Source organism: Eupeodes corollae, chromosome 1 (assembly GCF_945859685.1).
Source record: "Eupeodes corollae chromosome 1, idEupCoro1.1, whole genome shotgun sequence".
Classification (NCBI taxonomy): domain Eukaryota; kingdom Metazoa; phylum Arthropoda; class Insecta; order Diptera; family Syrphidae; genus Eupeodes; species Eupeodes corollae.
In genome coordinates this window covers 2625757-2646083 of record NC_079147.1, presented here as the reverse complement: position 1 = coordinate 2646083, position 20327 = coordinate 2625757, and the positions used below count along the sequence as shown (strand labels likewise).

At 36.9% G+C, this 20327-nt stretch overlaps 1 protein-coding gene across 2 annotated transcripts; it reads left to right on the top strand.

Annotated features, from left to right (window-relative positions):
• Positions 1 to 15578, top strand: LOC129939439 (nuclear receptor binding SET domain protein). Of its 2 annotated transcripts, none has more exons than XM_056047453.1 (8): positions 1 to 479; positions 546 to 707; positions 773 to 1668; positions 7926 to 8740; positions 12055 to 13706; positions 13771 to 14429; positions 14500 to 14616; positions 14685 to 15578. In XM_056047453.1, the coding sequence occupies exons 1-8, from the start codon at positions 464 to 466 to the stop codon at positions 15012 to 15014; spliced, it is 4647 nt and encodes a 1548-aa protein (XP_055903428.1). In that variant the 5' UTR covers positions 1 to 463; the 3' UTR covers positions 15015 to 15578. The 2 variants fall into 2 exon arrangements, with proteins under 2 accessions (XP_055903428.1, XP_055903427.1); XM_056047452.1 differs by having other exon boundaries at positions 7923 to 8740.
• The last annotated feature ends 4749 nt before the right edge of the window (positions 15579 to 20327 follow it).

The following is a 20327-nucleotide window of genomic DNA, read 5'->3' as shown; positions in this document are numbered from 1 at the left end:
TCGTGGATTTTTGTTTTCGCGGTTAGTTTTGCAATGTTCACCAAAAACTGAATTACCTTTTATTTATTTTTGGTCATTTTATTTTGATATACAAAAAAAAAAACAATTCACTCCTGCTACCTTTTGCATTAATATAATTCATCATCTTCGTAAAACAACGCAATTTCCATCACGTCAATCCCAGTTTCCTTGATTTTAATTTCGAAAAGATATGAGAAACATCAATTATTATTTGTGTTTTAATATTTTAAATCATTTCGAGTGAAATAACTGGAAAGAAATTTACCTATTTCCTTACCTGTAGTCCCGAATACTTGTGAATTCTGACAGCTTTGTCGCGGCAATATTTTGGCGCCAAAAAAATTTGGCATTCGATAGATGTGTGCGCTCAACAATTGAATTGATTTTTTTCTTTTGGTCTCCCGCCTGAAATCATCTCCATCCAACCCCTTTTGCATACATTATGAAATCCACCGAAGGTAAGTTCGCCGCGGATATTGAAGATATCGCCACAGCGCACTTGATACGATTTAAATCTCCCCCAGGTAAAGTAAGGGGAAGGCCACCCATTCGACAAAAACAAAAGGATACGAGTGCGTCGTCCGAAAATGAACACAAAACAAGTATTCTCGATTTCTTCAGCCCGCCACGGAAAACTGACCCAAACTTAAATAATAATGACAAACGCAGTGGTTCAACACCAAAAAGTAGGTTTTCCCAAACTAAATCTATGTCATTTACTTATGTTGCGTTTGTTTTTGTGTGTTTGCAGGAAGAAAGAATCCTTTGGAAAATCTTCAGTCGAATTTGAGTCCCAAATATATCGGGTTTAGCACGCCAACATCGACAGACAAGCGTAGATCAAAATACCGGATAGCGAAGCTCAACGATTCCGATGGTCCAAGTTCGTATTTCCAATCCAATCACGGTCTCATTGGATGTGTCCGTCGAACTACTGTAAACGGCCGCCTTAACTCGCCCAAGTCTTCTCCTGAAGTCTCTTCACGGCGGAGCGATTTCTTTGAATCTCCCATCGAAAAGCTGCTGCGAAAGAACGGCGCTATGAAGTCACTGCCTAATTCACCAAGTCATGGTAAGGTCCAAATGTCTGCATCCACCGTGGTCGACGATTGCATTCAGAAGCTGGAAGAAGTCGCAAGCAGAAAGAAGAATTGTGTTGTGCGCTTGGAACAGATGAACCACGGTGTGGCTATGGTTGGTGCGAGTAGTCACGTCACCGACGAGGTGGAATCTGAGTTTGATGCTTCCACTGCGGAACATGACATCGATGTTAATAACGAGTGTGATAATTTACAAGTGATTACAATCGCAGATGATGAAGAAGATGCTACCTTAGAAGCCAATAATGTAGTCCCCACAGTATCGAACATAGAGCATGAAAACACAGTTGCTGTTGGGGTTAAAGATGATGTTTTGAAAGGAGCTGAAGATGATGTAGTAATGGAAGAACAGAAGACTGCTTTGAATGAAAACGTTGATGATATCGAAATGGAAGAAAATTCAAGCAATCTAAAGAAAGAAAAGACCCAAAGTTCTCCTGCAACAACAGCGGCAGATTCGGAAGAGAAAAGTGATGCTAAAACTGCAGTTGAAGTTGATGACATTATTAGCATTGAGGATGACGAAAGTCAATCAAGCGTGAAAAATGTAAGTTCGATTATTTTTTCCATTTTGTTGAAATTTTTAGCAACAAATTTTGAATACTTTAAAATCGAGACTTCGTAAAATTGGCGTTGATTACACATTTTTAAAATGGTGATAAAGTTGCCTTCGTCGATGTAAGACATTTTTCATCCCTTCTGATCTAATCTATCTGTGACGTACAAAGCCTTCCTTCGTCCGATTCATATCAATTTTACCTCTGTTAAAGGTAAATTCAAAAGGAATCATTAACCGTTGCTTTACAATCCTGGCACTTTTCTTCATCTCCGTGATGTTAAAGGGTTGACGGTGTTTGTTTTCCACCCCGAAACGAAGCAAGTTAAAGCATTCTTGCTTTGAGAGTTTTAGATGATATGGAATATGGATTCTTAGGATGTGATGTTTTCTGTTGATACACGCTCATTAGGATTTCATGTCCAATTGATTAATGACATGGGTATTTCTATGACCTACATATGAGCTTCTTTTCATACAAATCTGCTGTTTTAGTTCCAGGTATTCCAATTAATGTCGTTGATGTTTCTTTTGAAGAATTTGGGTTATGCATTTGTTTGTATAATTTTTTAGTCTATTTAAAACGTCTTAGTTGTCAGTGCAAGTAAGAGTTTTTTTCAGACCAGTTTCTTAAGTAGCCTTAGGTAAAAGTTGGTCTTTAAATCTATGTTTGCTAGTTTGATAAATGAGTATAACGTGTAGTTTTGCGTCATCATTATTAAAAATTTCATGTGGATTTATGGAAACTATTATGTCCTTATCCATGGCCTGAAAAATCCTTTTTGGGGTGCAATTTGTGTTGCATGTTTCTAACTTTGGGTGTTTATGATGGTTTTTTAAATATAAGAATGGTTTTGTTTTAGTGAAATCTACGTCAAGCAAGATGAGTGCAATATTAATGCCTCAAACTAGTTATGACTGAAACCCATGGAAATGGGTATCTTATCTTATTGGGGTGGCTAATAAGGCTAATGCAGCTGTTTTTTTATTTTATTTTATCAATATCTTAAAGCTAGACAAAAATTCTTTAAAAAAAACTAGCGTGAATTTCAAAAACTTAAAAAACATCTTACTGGCCCAATGCGGATGCTCAAAGTTAATCCATTATCTTATAACTACTGCCTTTCGGCCTAAGAACAATTTTAATACTAAATAACAAGAACTTAATCTAAAACCAAGAAATTAAAAAAAAACTTGGTATCTTTATCTTTATTTTTGATTTGATATAAAATTTAAAACTAAATACAAAAAAAAACGAAGCCATTATAATACTTAAGCTCCTTAAAACTAACCAAAACCAATAATACTACTTCAAATTCTTAAAAAATACTTAAAAACTAGGACAGCCACAGTAAGCTTTTTTTTGTTTTTTTTTTTTTAAATTATATTTTTTAATAGTTTTTCTTGGTGCCACCCTGACTGTCCCTAACCTAATCCTTAAACCAATATAAGCCGGCCAAGATCAAACGCCCTTGAAAACTTAAATGACATTCTCAATTTGAAGCCACCAAAACTGGTTCTCCTGCATCACCCTATCTCTTCTGTCCCTATCGGGATCCTACTGAACCGAAGGCTCTCGGCTCCATGTAGTGCGAGGACGTGTCGACTGTAAAGGAGTCGTCTATCTACAGTTTTACGGCTGATGTGGTAGATTAGCGGAACCGTCTCCCTATCATGTATCAGCCCTCGATTGTCTAAATAGAGAAAAGCTTTGGGCGGAATGTTGCGACTTAAACGTGCACTTTTGTAGTACTCATTGTTGGGATAGTAAGCCCCCAAATTAAGCTGTTAGTCGACGACAGCGCTTTGCAATGCGACCCCTACCAAGCTTCAGCAAGAAATTAACTATTTTGTTTATGTTTGCTCTGTTGTATAGAATAGCAATGTTTGTACTCCGACTCTGGTGTTCTGTTTAGTCCAAGGCAACGTCGCCGACATTGTCTCTCAAACACCCGAATCTTTTCCATTTGAGATGAGGCAACGTTGAACGATACCGGGCACCCGTAGGCAATCATCGTCCGGATAAGGTCCAAATCACCTTCACCCTGCTGTCAAGACGGCTGCTAAAAAACAACCGTTTTGTCAGTGCAAAGGCTCCACTAGATGTGGGCAGAGCAGCACTCATATGTCTGTCGAAATACAAGCACTGATGCCAAGGTACTTAACTACACTTTTATTCGCCAGTGGCTGTCGATTTGGTCCAACGATCACTGATTTCTCCAGTTCTTTCTCGTATCCCTTGAGGCTCCATACAGAGGAGTCCTGAACAGAATAGTTTCGCATTTCTGAATGTTGATTTTCAAATTCCAGTCATCGCAATATTGCTGAATCTTTTTAAAGTCGCTCTGCAAAAGTGTCTTGATAACCTCAATTTTTGGGGCCGTTCTGTACGCAATAAGGTCGTAAGCGTACGCTATTGCCTGAGTCAGACTTGCTATAAAATTACTGGTGTAACTGAATAAGATCGGTGAGTTAACCGCTCCCTGTTGAAGACCATTATTAATATCAAAGATTTTGGTAGATGTTACATTGCCAATTTTGACAATAAACCGTCTACCATTAAGCATGTCATAAAGCATATACAACAGTTGTTTATTTATGCCAAGTCTGTTTAACTTTAGATACAGACCCTCTAACCATACGGTATCGAAGGCCTTTTTCAAGTCAACCGGACAGGCACCCGTGTATTGTCTTTTAGATTTGTTCCACTGTATATCAGAAACAAGCTTAGACGCTGCATGAATAGTGTCATGTCCCGCCTTAAAGCCGAGCTGATTATCCGGAATTATTTTGTTATTCTTAGCCCACTTGGACAGAGCTCTATTTATAACCTTCTCGAATACCATACTGATACTCGGCAGCAGACTTATTGACCGGAGATTCGCCGGATTGGAGTTGTCCTTTCCCTTTTTCGGGAGAGGATGTACCACAGCTGTTTTCCAACGGACCAGATAATATGCATTATTCAGAACGTTGTTAAACAGAGTGGTAGAAATAAAATCCCAGGATTTTAATATAATTTTGTATTGGAATTTTTTGCTTGCTTAGGCATATCGCGATTCCATTTTGTTGAGGGCCACTTTAGCTACTCCTCGTTCAGCTTTAGCTTCCAAAATAATAGGAAATATGAAAATTTCTGAGCACAATTACGTACTTACTTAAACAAAAATTGTAAATTTTGTCAGCGTAAACGCCTACGAAATCAATTTTATCAAGTGGTTTAGTTAATTTTTGAATATACGCATCAAAGTAAAAATTGAAAATGATTACTGAGAGCGAAAATCCTGAGCAATTTTATTTGAATCATCAGTTGTGAGAACAGAATAAGTCCATTTTGAAAAGGGTTGGGAAACGCAAAAAACTGAATAGCGTCTATATTTTACTTTACTTTTGAGATGCAAGACCTATAGATAAAATGAAGATCACGTTGATTTGAGTGGAATAAGATCAAAATTTTGTTTGTATCCGGTTCTGGTAGCCAAGTATAACAGTTTGAAAACGTTGGACTTATTCCGTTCTTGCAACTTACGGTTTGAAATTTTATATAAAACTCAAATTTTAATGAAATTAATACATGATTTATTTAAAATAAAGCTTTAAATGATAACAAAATATTTAAGTAATAGTAGAGATTATGTAATTAAAAAAAAGTAGTATACATAAGCAAGATCACATACAAAAATATAGTAACAAAAAAGTTTAATGAAAAAAAGTTGTATCTTTTTTATCACCTTCAGAAACTGTGGTTGGCCATGTTAATATAGTTAGGTAGAACTCCTATTTGTCGTCTTCGTTGTTAAACGTTGCGGCCGTCCTCCTTTTTTTTATGGTTTATGGGAATTTTATTTTCATAAGCCATTGTCGTTGGTAAGGCAGGAGTGGCGAGGCGTTTTTTGAGCAAAAACTGGTGTTTTATAAGACCGTCGATCCATTCCGAAGCTTCCACGCGCCCTATAGATGTTTAGCTGTAGGTCAGATGTCTGTATTTAGAAATCATAAACATAGAATCATTGTTTAATGATTTGCTGGTTTTCTTGTAAAAATTTGGCCAGGTGTTTTTGAAATCCAGCATATGTATTCGCAGGGAGTGTAATCCGATCAGTTCTTCTTATAAGCGTTTTTGCTGTCCCAAAATTCCGATCACATTGCAGGAATGAATGACCCCGTACAGGAATGGGCTGATGAATAACGTAACCTAAAAACGGCCCAATGAAACTCAAAGGAAGAATCTTACTAGTGTGTTTTTCATGTTTTGCCCTCCACAGACGGCACTAAATACATGTAATTCTTTGATAGCAGGATCAAGATTATGAATACTCCTCCTCAGCAGACTGCAAACGTCATCAGGTCCTCGCTTTGCTATGCCTTCATGGTACGTATAAAAGTCCGCAGTGTTCGTCTCTCATATCATGGTCGTACATAGAGCCACAGTTTTCGCAAATAAAATATTTCTTGCACTGGAATCTTCGGCAAAGGCAGGTTCTGCATGTATTCAAAAACAATTCCTCCAACATCTTTTCTTTTACCACATAAAGCCAGCACTTCTTGTTGTTTATTGTAAAACTTTTTTGCCCGTCTCGAATGAATCATTTTTTCTGCGGCCTCACGTATAGTCTTAGTCACTGTTGCTGGAGTCACTAGACATTTCTGGAAGGAATTAATTTTGTTTCTAAAAGAAAATTTTGTAAGAAAAAATCCAAGTCACCGCTTAAATGTTACACTTACATACCTTTAAAAATATATTTATTTAAAAAACAAAAATTACAACAAAAACTGTAAAACTCAAAGTAGTTTACTCTCTAATATTAAAAACCAAAATAGATATTGATGAAAAAATAACTTTACATCTATATATACCACAAGTTTTTCGCGATGCGGACACTTTTTCACACAGTTTGAAAAACATACCTTTTTTTATTTTCTTTCATAAAGTTCGTGGGTTTTCCTAATGACCCCAATATCTTTATGAATCACTGTTTGCCAAATATTTACTTTTTGGTAAAAAAAAACATATGTATCTAATAGAAGGGTTTTATTACCCTTCTTATAGGGGCAGGTATAAAAAACGCAACTTTGCCTTAAAAGAGGTAAATTGTTACATTTCATTAACAGAACTTGAAAAATTCCAAAACGTTTTCCTATTGACCTGTCTAAAGATGAATTAAAAAATAATTAATTTTTACATTACACGAAATTACATAACTTTTGAGTCCTGGACTTATGAAATTTTTCACTCTCTGTAACCAAAATAATTCTTCGTTTGATTTCTTCGTTCAAAACTCAATAACAGCTAAAGCCATTTTAACCGTATCTGTCAATACTCACAAACACTACATTGGCATCATGCTGAGTTGGACAAACTTTTGAAAGATAGTGCATCTAGTGTTGAAGTAGCGCGAATTCTATGTGGAAGTCCTGCACAAACGGGCATGGCTCTATAAATGCTGTCATAAGCGTCCTTACTATCGATTTGATTCTCATGTTTTTTTTTTGCGACTACAGATTAAAACCTATTAGGTTGTTGATGTTATGCCAGAGAAGATTTTGTAAGCAATGTTAAGGAGACTGATTCCTCTTTAGTTGATGCAACTTAGTGGATCTCCTTTTTTCAGTATAGGGCAAACAATACTGAGGTCTCATTCATCGGGTATGCTTTTTTCTGACCATATTTTACATGCCCCTTACCAAATTATTTTTAACTGTTTTAAAAGCTCGGCATTCACGCCACTCGCTTCATCAGCATTATTAGACTTCAGGATAGATATGGCAATCTTTACTTCGTTTAAGTTCGGAATACAGGAATGTTGGCTTTCGTCGTCTATACATTCATATTAAATGGATCATTTTGCCTGACAGTAGGATTGGCCCTACCATATCCTGAGCAGTGACTACAGTTCTACTATGATGTTTTCACTTTCATCGTTGCAGCCTCCATGCATCTTTAAAACATCTTCTACTAAAAAAGTAAATTTGGAAAGTATTTTAAGGAATACCCATTCTTGGAGTTGAATGATTGTGGTAACACTATCGAAAACTTTTTCCAAATCCACTGATAGTAGTATTTTTCATCTGTTATTTTTGATTGCATGCTGGACAGAGGTATTTTCATTTTGTATACTAAACCGAACTATTCGTCAAACAAGAATTTTGTAAATTAATTATTGAGAAATCAGTTAGTCTTTATATCAATATATGTAATTAATTAATATTAAAGTCCATAACATAAAATTTAAATATTTCTTTAGCAGGCATCCGCTCAAGAAGACGAAACTGCCCTTGTAACAGGAGAAGCTCTTTCGACTGAAAATCCAGCAGAGGATACGCTTACCAGTTCACGATCAATTGCCGAAGAATCTGCTGCTCCCAATAACGACTCGGAAAAAGTTATAACTTACGACGAAGTTGTGCAAACAATAAACATTCCACATGAAACTGAAGAAACCAACACGATTTTGAATATTTCAACTGAACAGGAACAGGAACAAGAAGACGACACCTCTGAAACATTTAATATTAACACGCAACTAGTAGATACTCAAAGCGAACAGCTTCTGCAAGCAAACTCGAAATTCTCCAGCGAGGATATGCTCTCGCTTAAATCACCCTCTACGTATTCGGTGGACAGTGCCAAAGGATCATCGCTTGACAATGACTTAAATTGGGTATCTATTGAAACTGGTGACTTATTTTGGGGACAAATTTTCAATTTTGCCTATTGGCCTTGCATGGTTTGTCCTGATCCAGAGGGCAAGACAATAACATTTAACGAAAACGGAAGGCAATCTCAACATGTGATGATTCATGTGCGATTTTTTGCGGACAACGGTCGTCGTAGTTGGGTGAAAAGGGATAACTTAATGTCGTACAATGGTCTCGAAGCATATAAAAAGAAACAAAACGAGGTGGCACAAAAATATGGCAAGAAGAATGGAAAGTACAAAGTCTTTGTTGTCTCCAAGAAAACTACACTATGGAATCAAGCAATCAGAGAAGCTGATTTAATTGAAACAGTGCCGCTGGAAGAACGTCTGGATATGTTCTTTAAACTTTTAGAGGAAGTGAAGTAAGTAATATTTTTATTCTATTAATAATTCTTCAAAATCAAGTTGCTTTGGTTATTTACATGTGTGTGCATATTAATGAAATCCGTCTTTTAAAAAATATAATAGTTATTTTGTTAGTCTCAGTCCACACGTTATATAAGATTTCTGTCTGTATGAATAACCTTGACTTGAGGCACAGCTTGCTTCATTCGACACAAAGGACTTTGAGCAATCTAGTAAAAACAGAAAGTTAATTTACTTGCAGTTGATGTCATTGTTAATTGAACATTTGAAAAGCTTTTCCCGTAAAACTAGAACTACTTGCAGTAATGATACGTGCAAATAAAAATGATCCCTTCGAGTACTGCTTTGTACGTAGTATTCAAATGCAAAATATAAAACAACACTATTTGCTCGTCTTTAATGACACCATTTGCAAGCTAAATAAATAAAAAGCTTGCAGCACAGTTTTTGGATGGAGACTGACACGATTCTTCTTAAGTTGCTAAAGTAACCATTTACAAAGCATTTATCCTGTCAGTCCCGAAAAAGGCGGATTCTCCTTCCCTTATACTATTTCCAATTGTTGCGATAATACACTGACCGTATATTTATTAGGATCAGAGGTAAAAAACAAGTCTAGGGTGTTGGCGGAATGACGTGCTTACTTTACTTACTTACTTAAGGTGGCGCTACAGTCCTGTGTGAACTAGGGCCTCACCCAACAAACTTCTCCATCGCGCTCGGACCCTAGCTAGATGTCTCCAGTTTCGCACTCCAAGTTTTGCGCTCCACCTGATCTTCCTCTCTTCTCTACTGCGCTGTCCTGTGGGTGTGGATTCGAAAATTTTCCGGGCCGGAGCATTGGTTTCCATGCGCTCTACGTGACCCAGCCATCTTAGTCGATGGACTTTTACCCTTCTGGCTAAGTCTACGTCGCTGTACAGCCTGTACATCGTCGATCCATCTTCTCCTCCACTCCCTTTCGATGCATACGGGACCGTAGATCACACGAAGAACTTTTCTCTCAAAATGACACAAGGTGCTTTCATCCGCTTTTGAAAATTTGACCCTTCGAGAGAGGACTTTGCCGCTCTATTCCTTTCTTAGCCCAAAGAAACAGCGGTTATCAAGAGTTATTCTTCGTTTGATCTCAGCGCTGGTGTTGTTTTCTGCGTTTACAGTGGAGCCTAGGAAGACGAAGTCCTTGACTACCTAAAAGTTACGTCTGTCGATGGTGACGTTTTGGCCAAGACGTCGGTGTTTGTATGTCCTTTATTGACGACAGCATTTACTTTGTTTTGCCCCATTGACGTCACGCTGAGTTCTTCCGATTATTGGACAGACTAGAGCCTGTAGTGTTGACGTGTGAGCTCTGCACTATTCTTTCAAGCACGATATTAAAAAAACCGCATTACAGCGCATCACCTTGTCTAAAACCTTTTTTGACATCGAAAGGTTCTGTTAAGTTGTTTCCAACCTTTACAGAGCAGCGTGAATTCTCCATGCTGTCATATGCGGTCTGAAAGCAATGAAAAGATGGTTGGTGTCGATTTGGTGTGTGGACTTTCCTGGTCCAAAACCACACTTATAAGGACCTATCAGGTTGTAGATGATAGATAGATATTACGGCAGAAAAGATTTTATAGGCGATGGCGATGTTAAGTACACTAATTCCTCTATAGTTGATGCAGTTAAGAGGGTCTCCTTTTTTCAGGATCGGGCAACAATATCGAACATGCCTTCTTCCGACCATATCTTACAGATACGTTGGTGCATGCTCCTAACCAACTTATCTCCAGCTGCTTTAAAGAGCTCGGTTTTCAAGCCATCCGCTCCAACGGCTTTATTAGATTAGAACCAACTTATCTCCAGCTGCTTTAAAGAGCTCGGTTTTCAAGCCATCCGCTCCAACGGCTTTATTAGATTTCAGCTTAGATATGGCAATCTTTACTTCGTCTAAGTCGGGAAGACGGGATTGTTGGCTTTCGTCGTCTATGTTGAATGGATCATCCTGCCTGACAGCGGAATTCTGTTCGTCGCCGCCGTTATACAGTCTGCAGAAGTGGTCCTTTCATATCCTCAGCATTGACTGCGGTTCCATTATGATGTTTTTCACTTTAGCCTTTGCATCCTTCTGTTCTAGGTTTATGTACCTGTGAATTTCATTTCACCTGTTCATAAAACTTTCGAACTTCATTCCTGCTTGCAATCCTCTCAAAACCGCACGTTTCTCATGTCCTCTCTTTTTCTTTCTGAGAAGCCGGTGTTCCTCTCGCCTCTTCTGCTCAAAGAGCTTATGAGCAGCTCTCGTCCTTTTATGCAGCGCCGCTATGCGTGCCTGTTGTTTGGCTGCATTTGCTTGACGACATTCCTCATCAAACCAGGGGTTCCTTGTTGGTGGCTGCTTGAAACCCAGCACATCAGAGGCGGCTTCTCTGACTGCATCTTGGCAATGTTGCCACTGGTTTTCGATTTATTGTGTTGCCGGTAGAGAACTTCGAGAGAGGCTACTCGTAACTCGGTCGGAAAAGGATTTGGCGATCTCTGGCGATTGTAGCCGTTCGATGTTGCACCTTCTCCCAGCACCTCCCTGTTTTGCCTTGAATCTAGAAACTCGAAGTGCTACCTTGGCTACAACGAGGTAGTGGTCCGAGTCGATGTTAGCTCCTCGGAAAGTTCGTACATCCATGATGCTGGAAGCGTGTCTGGCGTCGATCGCAATATGGTCAATCTGGTTGACGGTTGATTGATCGGGAGAACTTCAAGTTCCTTTGTAGATGTTGAGATGTGGAAAACGCCTACTGGCTACCATGACGTTTCGCCCGCAGCAAAATCTATGAAATGTAGACGCAACCGTAGATTCCATCTCGGGAATTCCTCTGCTCCCGTCAGGACAAGGAGAGGTGCATTAGTGGAAGCACCTCCCCCCCTCTTGTTTGCTGCCCCAAACAACTCTCCACTGGGGTTGGAACCCAATCTCCAGTTGAGGTTCTAGGCACCCGGTGTTCACACAGAGGGGTGAAAGTAGGAGTTGAAAGACAGGTGGGTTTTGAGAAAAACCTGTGGACACTTGTGCCCTCTTGAATGAACAGGTCTACCATTTGAACATCGGATTGACCTGCAACGTTAGGAATCCGCGTTTGCTCGTCAACTAACTGAGTCAGGTGGTTTAACTCAGCAAAAATCTCGACACACCTTATCTCGGATATTGTCTGACCAGAATAGCGCAACCACGAAGATGTTTTAACTTGATGACTTTCTTTTCTTAAAATTACTATGCAATCACCTTAAATATTGTTTTATGATTTTAAATTTGTTCATAATTTTTTAGGATCAATAATAATTTGGAACGAAAAAGACGGCAGTCCATGGTGCGTTCATCGACTTCCGATATCTGCAGTATGTTTGACTCTAATGACAATTTGTACCTGAAACAGCCCACCCTTAAACGGGATCGGTCTCCAACACCGGTAAGTCCGGCCTACTCGCCCATCGCACCTAAAAACTCTGAAAAAAGAATCAAACTTGATAACAACAATACGAGCAGATCGTCATTCATGGATGACCTAGACATGAATCCCGATGCAAATGTAAATGAAACCTCGAGTAGTACCGAGTTGGAACGCATGCAAAAGGAAGACATCTACAATGATACCGAATTCAAGAAATTCGTTTCCGCTATGCGAGGTTTTATTTTGGAAAGCTCCAAGGATCCCAAATTAAGTTATGAGTTTATGATGAATGTTCGTAGTTTATGGGCCCTCAAACACATCACGGAGCGCAATCGGTTAGAAGCACAGAGCAACGCCAATGGCTTGAAACGTCTTTCCCAAAGAATTCGTAATATTACAATACAAAGAAGTCTACCATCGACCCCTGTGCAAAACAATGAACAACAAATTGCCCTAAAGTCGACTGGCCAAAAGCCAAGGAGACCTTTAAACCGACCCATAGACGAAGTAATAGATGACATCTTCCAGCTGGATAGTAAATACCTGTTTAGGGATATTCCAAAGGAGAATCTTTGCAAGGAATGTTTTAAGGCTGGATCGGATGTAGTAAAGTGCTCTATGAACTGCCAGACCTACGTGCATCCTGCATGTAGTGCAAATTTACCCGAAGAAGAAGTGCCACAGGTGCCAACTCCTTTTGTTCATATAACTGGAGATATTGACGAATCATTGTCCAATGCGGAAACTAAAGACCAGCCCACAGTAATATGCAAGTCATGTTATTCGGGCGAGGCTATAAAGTGCTTCGTTTGCAAGAAAGACGATCCCGAGTTGGGCGATATGGCCCGATGTAATAGTCAACAATGTAGTAAGTTTTACCATCCGGCTTGCCTCAAGTACTGGCCTCAGGCAAAAGTTACGAAGTCTTCTGGAAAACTCGAAAGTCTGCGTTGTCCTGCACATGTATGTCACACTTGTGTCTCGGATGACCCGAAAGGAAAATTTCTGCAAATTGATAAATCAAAGCTGACCAAATGTCTGAAGTGCCCAGCAACTTATCACATGGACTCTACTTGCATCCCAGCCGGTTCACAATTCCTGACGCCTGCGTTGATAATTTGTCCTCGACATTACAAACAACCACAGGATCTGCTTCTTAATGTTAACTGGTGTTTCATATGCGTCGCCGGTGGAAAGCTTATTTGCTGTGAAACTTGTCCCACAGCTGTGCATGCTGAGTGCCTGAAGATTCCAGTGGCCGATGAGGGGTACATTTGTGAAGAATGTGAAACCGGACGCATGCCCCTGTATGGAGAAATGGTTTGGGCCAAGTTTAGAAACTTCCGCTGGTGGCCTTCGCTGATTCTTCCTCCCACCGAAGTGCCACTGAATTTAGCTAACAAACCCCATAATCCTTCGGAGTTTGTCATAAGATTCCTTGGCAGCAATGATCATGGTTGGATTAGTCGAAGGAGAGTCTATTTGTATCAGGAAGGCGATTGCTGTGAACCACCAAAGACCCAAAAACAAGGTTTGTTCTATTTGTTTTGTTCTCATTCAAAAACCATTTAACCTTTTATGTTGTGTATTCTTAGGGCTTGACCATAGCTATATGAAGGGGGTCGAAGAAGCTAAGCGAATTGCTGAGATTATCAAAGAAAAAAAGATGCTACTAAATACTAACGACAAGAAACAGCGCGTAAGTCCCCTGCCATATGTTAAAATCAAAGCGAACCGCGCTGTTCCCCCAATAAAGCTGTTAGTTGATTACGACAATATAAGCAAATGCGAGTGCGATAAGGATAGTGAGAATCCGTGTGGCCAAGATTCGGGCTGTCTAAATCGGGTCCTCTACAATGAGTGCAATCCTAAAATATGCCCAGCAGGTGACCGATGCCAAAATCAACTGTTCGAGAAGAAACTCTATCCGAAGTTGCAAGTTTCGTATATGAATGAAAAGGGCTTTGGCTTGATTTGTCTAGAGCCCATCAGTGCTGGCACTTTTGTGATCGAGTATGTAGGTGAGGTAATTGACGACGCCGAGTTTCGAAGGCGGATTTCCCAAAAAGAGCAGGAACGCGACGAGAACTTCTATTTTCTGTCCCTGGAAAAAGATTACATAATCGATGCTGGGCCTAAGGGTAATTTGGCAAGATTCATGAATCATTCTTGTGATCCAAATTGTGAAACGCAAAAGTGGTGTATTAATGGCTTGGATCGCATTGGCTTATTTGCTATTAAGGACATTCCAAAGGTAATTTTTTTGTATATAGGAAAAATGTGATGAAGTATGAGAATTTTGTTTGTCTTTTCTATTCTTGCAGAACTCTGAGCTTACATTCAACTATTTCTGGGACGAATTGCTTGGTAACGAAAAGAAGATGTGCCATTGTGGCGCTGAGAAATGTGTTGGAGTTATCGGTGGAAAAAATAAAAAACCTGTAAGAAATAGACTTTAAGCTTAAACTTTTTCAAAGGCCTTTTATCACATACCGATCAATCTTTTCAGGCAAAACCATCTCCACCTGTGCAGCAAGAAAAAGTAGCGAAAAAGAGACGGTCTACTAATACAAAATTGCATCCCCAAAAAACAAAACAGAAATCAAAAACTAAAGAATCTAAAAAAACAACTAAACTGCCAGCTAAAAGCAACACCAACAGTAACAACAACAACAACAACACATCACCAACAGTAGATACAACCGAAGAAGAAGATAAAGATTTAGACCAACAACATACATCCATATCGAAATCCAGTTTGACGTCGGAAACACTTGGGAATAACTCGAATCCAGAATCCGTTGAAGGAGTTCCATCGACGACGTTCTCGTCGTCGTGAAGTTAGTTAATTGTTTAGGTATTGTTTTTTTAGTGAACCTTAATATTTTTATATTTATTTTTCAAAATGAATGAACTTTTGTATCAAGCAACTTTCTCAATCATAAAAATCTATGTGTAAATTTGTATACCAACTGTTACAACAATTAAATTTAATGTTGTTGATCATCTATAAGTTTTTACTAAGAGCTTTATGTTACGGTCGGTTATGTTTGGACCCGTTTGTTCAGAGTAAACTTATGTTTATTTTGTATTAAGCGTTTTGAGTTCATCAGAATTCCTCGGTTGTTGTAGACCAAGATGTATTTAACATTAATAAATTTACGGGTTCTTCTCATCTGTTATAATAAATAAGATATTACAATAAAATTATGTTTTCGAACGTGAAGGTCAAAAGAGAAATGTTAAGAAATAACACCAAAGCTCGTGTTGCAAAAAAAAACAAAGAAAAACAGAATCCATGGTGTTTTTTAGCTTTTAATAACAATAAATAATTTATTTGTGTTTAATCTATTAATATTATTATGTTAAAAATGCTTTATGCTAGAATTAAAAAGTTAAATCTGATTTTTCCTTTTATTCGAACAAGTTTTACATTGCAGTTTTAAGATATTTGTTAAGGATAATAATAAAACAAGTTGTGTTTTTGTAGATACAGAAGGAAATTAAGGCTAATCATTTATTTCAAAATAGTTTATCGCCAAATCTAAGTACGCGTTTCAAATGTGGAAAGTGAGAATGGTCAAAAATATATTTCGAGCCTGTCTACCTAGTGCTCGAAAATTAGACCTATAACAATAATTAGGTACTGTGGACTGTACCAAAGTACGGGCCTTTTTGATAGTTGGCTAAAACAAGGAACCAAAAAATAAGAATAACTCTTTGAAATCCCGAATAAACAAAGACTATATTTACATCTTTATATGAATATGTCATCATCTGGGAATATGAACAATGAATTTATGGTTTGAAGGGAATGATCAATGGACACTTTAGGATGGTTGAAATAAATTACCAAAAAAAAGAAATTTTGTAAGCCCCACGATTTATAATTCTTTGACCATGATAAAAAATAATGGTCAGGTTCAGACGCTAAAAGGGACTTAAAAGTAAGGTAAGTTTCAATTATCTATGTATTTAGCTGCCAAAAAATTGCCTTCCAATTAAGGCAATTTTATGGGAAAATAAGTGAAGAAAAATCTCCCTAACTATCAAGTCAGGTCCACCCATGTCAAAATGACAGCTAATCATGATTTTTCCAATAACAAAAAGTGAACTTTACTATTTTATGAATTATTTATTGCATTTAATGTTTTGTGTGAATTTGAAAAGGAATGAGTTATAATTTCTTTACAATAAAAAATACAAATCGTGTTGGACTTGTAGCTTGCCTGTGACGTGTTTGGTTGACAATAATGATTTTTATTAGTTTTTGCACAATCAACATAAAGGTAGAGGTTTTTGAAGTAAGTTTCAGAGTTTAAAATGTATCACAATTGAAAAAGTAACTAGTTGCCTTGGTCACAAAATGTGCGTTCAAAGAATGCAGTTGACTGCAAATGAAGTCCCTTATGTTTTCTAAACCTGCCCAATTACTAAGCTTTCCAAAGATGTACATATGTATGTCACAATTTTTGGGCAATATCCATTCCAAAATGTTCTCCAAGCATCGAGTTTGTTGGCACCCGCAATCAAGACGTTATTTTAAACTAGGGTGAAATCTTCCATTAGCTGACTATCCAATGTACAAATCCAGCCAGATTTGACAAAGTATAAATTCCCTTTTTATGGTAGACTATGTAGAGGTGCTAATTGATTTTTCATTAAAAAAGATGTAGAGTAAAGATCAAACCCCAACACTTTAATTGGAATGACAATTTTCCCTTCTAGAGCTGTATCGTTTAATAAAATTGGAAATTTTTCCATGCCAACTCGCTAATGCTGCCTTCTGTGTTAAAGTTCGACTGAACATCGTTTTGCTAAACCATTGCGCTAGAGGAAAATAGATTTATTTAAAATGAATGAAAACTAGTGTAGTAACCGTTATAATTTGAAAAAATGTGTTGGTGGCAATTAACAAAATATTAAACACCAAGCCATCAAAATTTGAGACTTATCTAAGGGGCAGAAGTGAAATGAATATCTTAACAAATGTGGAAAACTTTATCCCAAAACCTTAACATTAGGCACATCAAAAGATAGAAGAAAGTAGAATATTTAATGCAACCATTATAATAATTGTATGTTGGGTTTTCAGATGTGGTCAGATTTTAAGAACAACTGAGGTCAAATAACACCAATTTATCGGGAATCCGTGGTGATACGTTTAGTCAGTGACAAAGGTGACTGGATTGCTTGATCTTGGGAATGCCAGGAAATACCAGCTATTGGATAGCAAAAATAGCTCTATGATTACCGAATGATCAAGATATGATAAATTCTTGAGTAAAAACATGAAACCGTCTTAAAAAGGACGGCAGGCCGACCATAACATCAATAAAAAATATTATAATTGACAAAAACTCATTTTAATATTTTATGATATGAAATCCTTTTTCGTTACGATCCACTACGTTAGCAGTGTGTCTTATTTTTCGTTCAATTTGTTCCTTTCGTTCCTAAAATTCTTATTAATCAAACAAAACTGCAATGCTGTCGATTTTTGTAATTTTTCTATGGTTTGCATTTTTTAAGAATGAGTCTTGTCGTCAAAGATAGTTCCATTTCATAGTTGTACATTTTTTGCAATGAAAAATAAAGTTTTTAACAATTGATAAAATTTTGAGAACAATCAAATAGACAGTTTTTTTTATAAAAAATAAAAACCTAAACAGAAAACATTACTCAAACTTGGTAAAAATTGATTTTCGGCAAAAATATCTTTTCAAAAATTTAAGATTATGGCTTTAAACTACTTTTATCTTTTAAAAAATATTATTATAAACATTCAGTAAAATTTTAAGAAAAATCGAATTGACAGTTTTTTTTTACAAAAAACTCAAAACCTTAAAAAAATTTAACAAAAGTTGTTGAAAATTAATATTTGACTCAAATATCTTTTCAAAAATTTGACCTACAAAAAAAATTAATAAAAGTTGGTAAAAATTGATTTTCAACTTAAATATCTTTTAAAAACTTTTAGATATTGGCTTTAAACTAATTTTATCTTATAAGAAATATTGTTTTCAACAATGAGTGAAATTTAAAAAAAAAATGAGTTTTTTTTACAAAATAATAAAAACCTAAACAAAATTAATAAAAGTTGGTAAAAACTCAACGACTCAATTATCTTTCCAAAAATTAAAAATATTGGCTTAAAACTTATTTTATCTCACAGAAAGTATTGTTTTCGATATAAAATAATTTCTCATAAGAATCCAACAGTCCGTTTTTAATAAAAAAAATAGTACGCAAATTTCGTAAAAACTGATGTTCGGTTCTTGATATCTCTCAAATTAATTTTATTCATCAATGCTACTTAAATTGGTTAAAATTTGCTTTCGACTAAAAATCTATTTAACAAAACTAAAGTTTTAAACTAAACTATTTCTTTATTTGAAAAATATTGTTGGTAAATTAAAATTTTTAAGAATAATTCGACTGACAACTTTTTTAACTCAACACGAAAACCTACAAACTTTTAAGCAAGACAAATGGACAGAGGGTATGGAAAGTTATCAGTGTAGATCGCATCCTAGCCTCTTTTTTTATTTAAAATTTTAAAATATCTCAAATACTTTATTATCAGTGATTGTTTAAGACGGCAATTTCATGATTTTTTTTGTTGAATCTCTTGATAAAAATCAAAAGTAATTTCTTGAATCGGCAACTCCGATTCAGTATTCATGAAATTCACAACTCAAAGAATAACAAAAAAATCATATCAGTAATTAATATAAACCTATCAAATTGGAACATATGCACCTACAATCGAGCAATAGCGAAACCTTTTTAGGTTCAGACTGATTCCATCGATTTTAACAGAAGTCTTTTAGATTTAGCTTCAATTTTTTATGTTTAATTACAAAATTTGTTGCAAGCATCTATTAATATGACATCGGCAAATTAGTCGGCTTTGTAAAACGTTGGTCAAATGAATTTTCCAACCACTAAGTTACATCAATTTTGTCCGTCCTATCATTTAATGAGCCTCTACATTTTTGTTCGTTACTTTTCGTTTTTCAAATTTATATTTAATTACCCGATTTCTTTTGCGTAACCTTTTTATGTTATTTTGCATCCCCTTTTTATCAAACAACAACGAGCTCTTTGTAGGCAGGAAACTAGGGTCCGATTAGGGACAACAAAAAAAAACTCTTATAGCAACCGAATGAGATACGGGACGCTGGAGAAGCAAAGACTCGCCGCGTTGCTCCGGCGATTAAAACTCCCGTTGTTGTTGTTTTTTTTGTCAATGAAATTTACCTAGTCTTGTTTTTTTGTCTTAAGTTAATAGTTAAGTCTTTTTCAAAAAAACAATGCTATGAAAATCAGTGTTTTTTTTTGTTTGTGATTTGGCTTTAGAGATGGAAAAAGGGAGGTATTTTCAGGGGGTACGGTATTGGTAACTAATCCCAGGTTTGGCAGAAATGTAGTTTCACTGCAGTGAACTTCCGCATTTGGGGGTGTCCAACACTGGCCGCTGATACCTAAAGGTAGGGTGTGTAATGACCTCACTGCACTAACATCCGCAGTGCCCTGATATGCCAATAGTCTGTTCGTGTATGTTTCCATAATTTTTCCTCATTCATTAGCCTGATCTGTGTTTTTGTCTGCAGGCGAGGTTGAGTTTAGGGAGTAAGACCCCCCCCCCCCCCCTCTGAAGAGCTGACGCCGTGCACCGCAAGCAGGCCGCGTCCCCCGGAGCTCAACAATCCCACCAAACCTTTTCCATATCTTTCTACCTCATCCTTATCCTACCCTTCCATTTCGCCCACCTCGATGCCTAAATTTGTATGATCTTTTCTCCATATCAAGGCTCTGGAAGACAGATATATGACATCTTTTTAATCCTTCGTCTGCTGTCTTGCTCTATTACTTTTCTATTCTTTATAACTTCTCTTCATTAACACTTACCCTCCGTAATTTGAGAAATAATAAACATTCACTTTTTTATCTTCCATCCACCATACTCTTATGCCTAAATGAACACATTTCTCGCATGATACGGAATGGCAATGAAAACTTTATTGATTTTAGCTTAATCACTTCTTGCTTGAAATATCGTCTCCAAAAATGTCCCTTTCACCAGCCTCAGCTATAATTACTTATAGTTTTTAAGTAAGATTAAGTTTGTAGCTTGAATTAAGCCGAA

Bases quoted from the DNA above. Each gene is read 5' to 3' on its own strand.
- LOC129939439 (XM_056047452.1), top strand. The intron at 13,707-13,770 runs GTTTGTTCTATT...GTGTATTCTTAG, and splicing joins ACCAAAGACCCAAAAACAAG to GGCTTGACCATAGCTATATG. The intron at 14,430-14,499 runs GTAATTTTTTTG...CTATTCTTGCAG, and splicing joins CTATTAAGGACATTCCAAAG to AACTCTGAGCTTACATTCAA.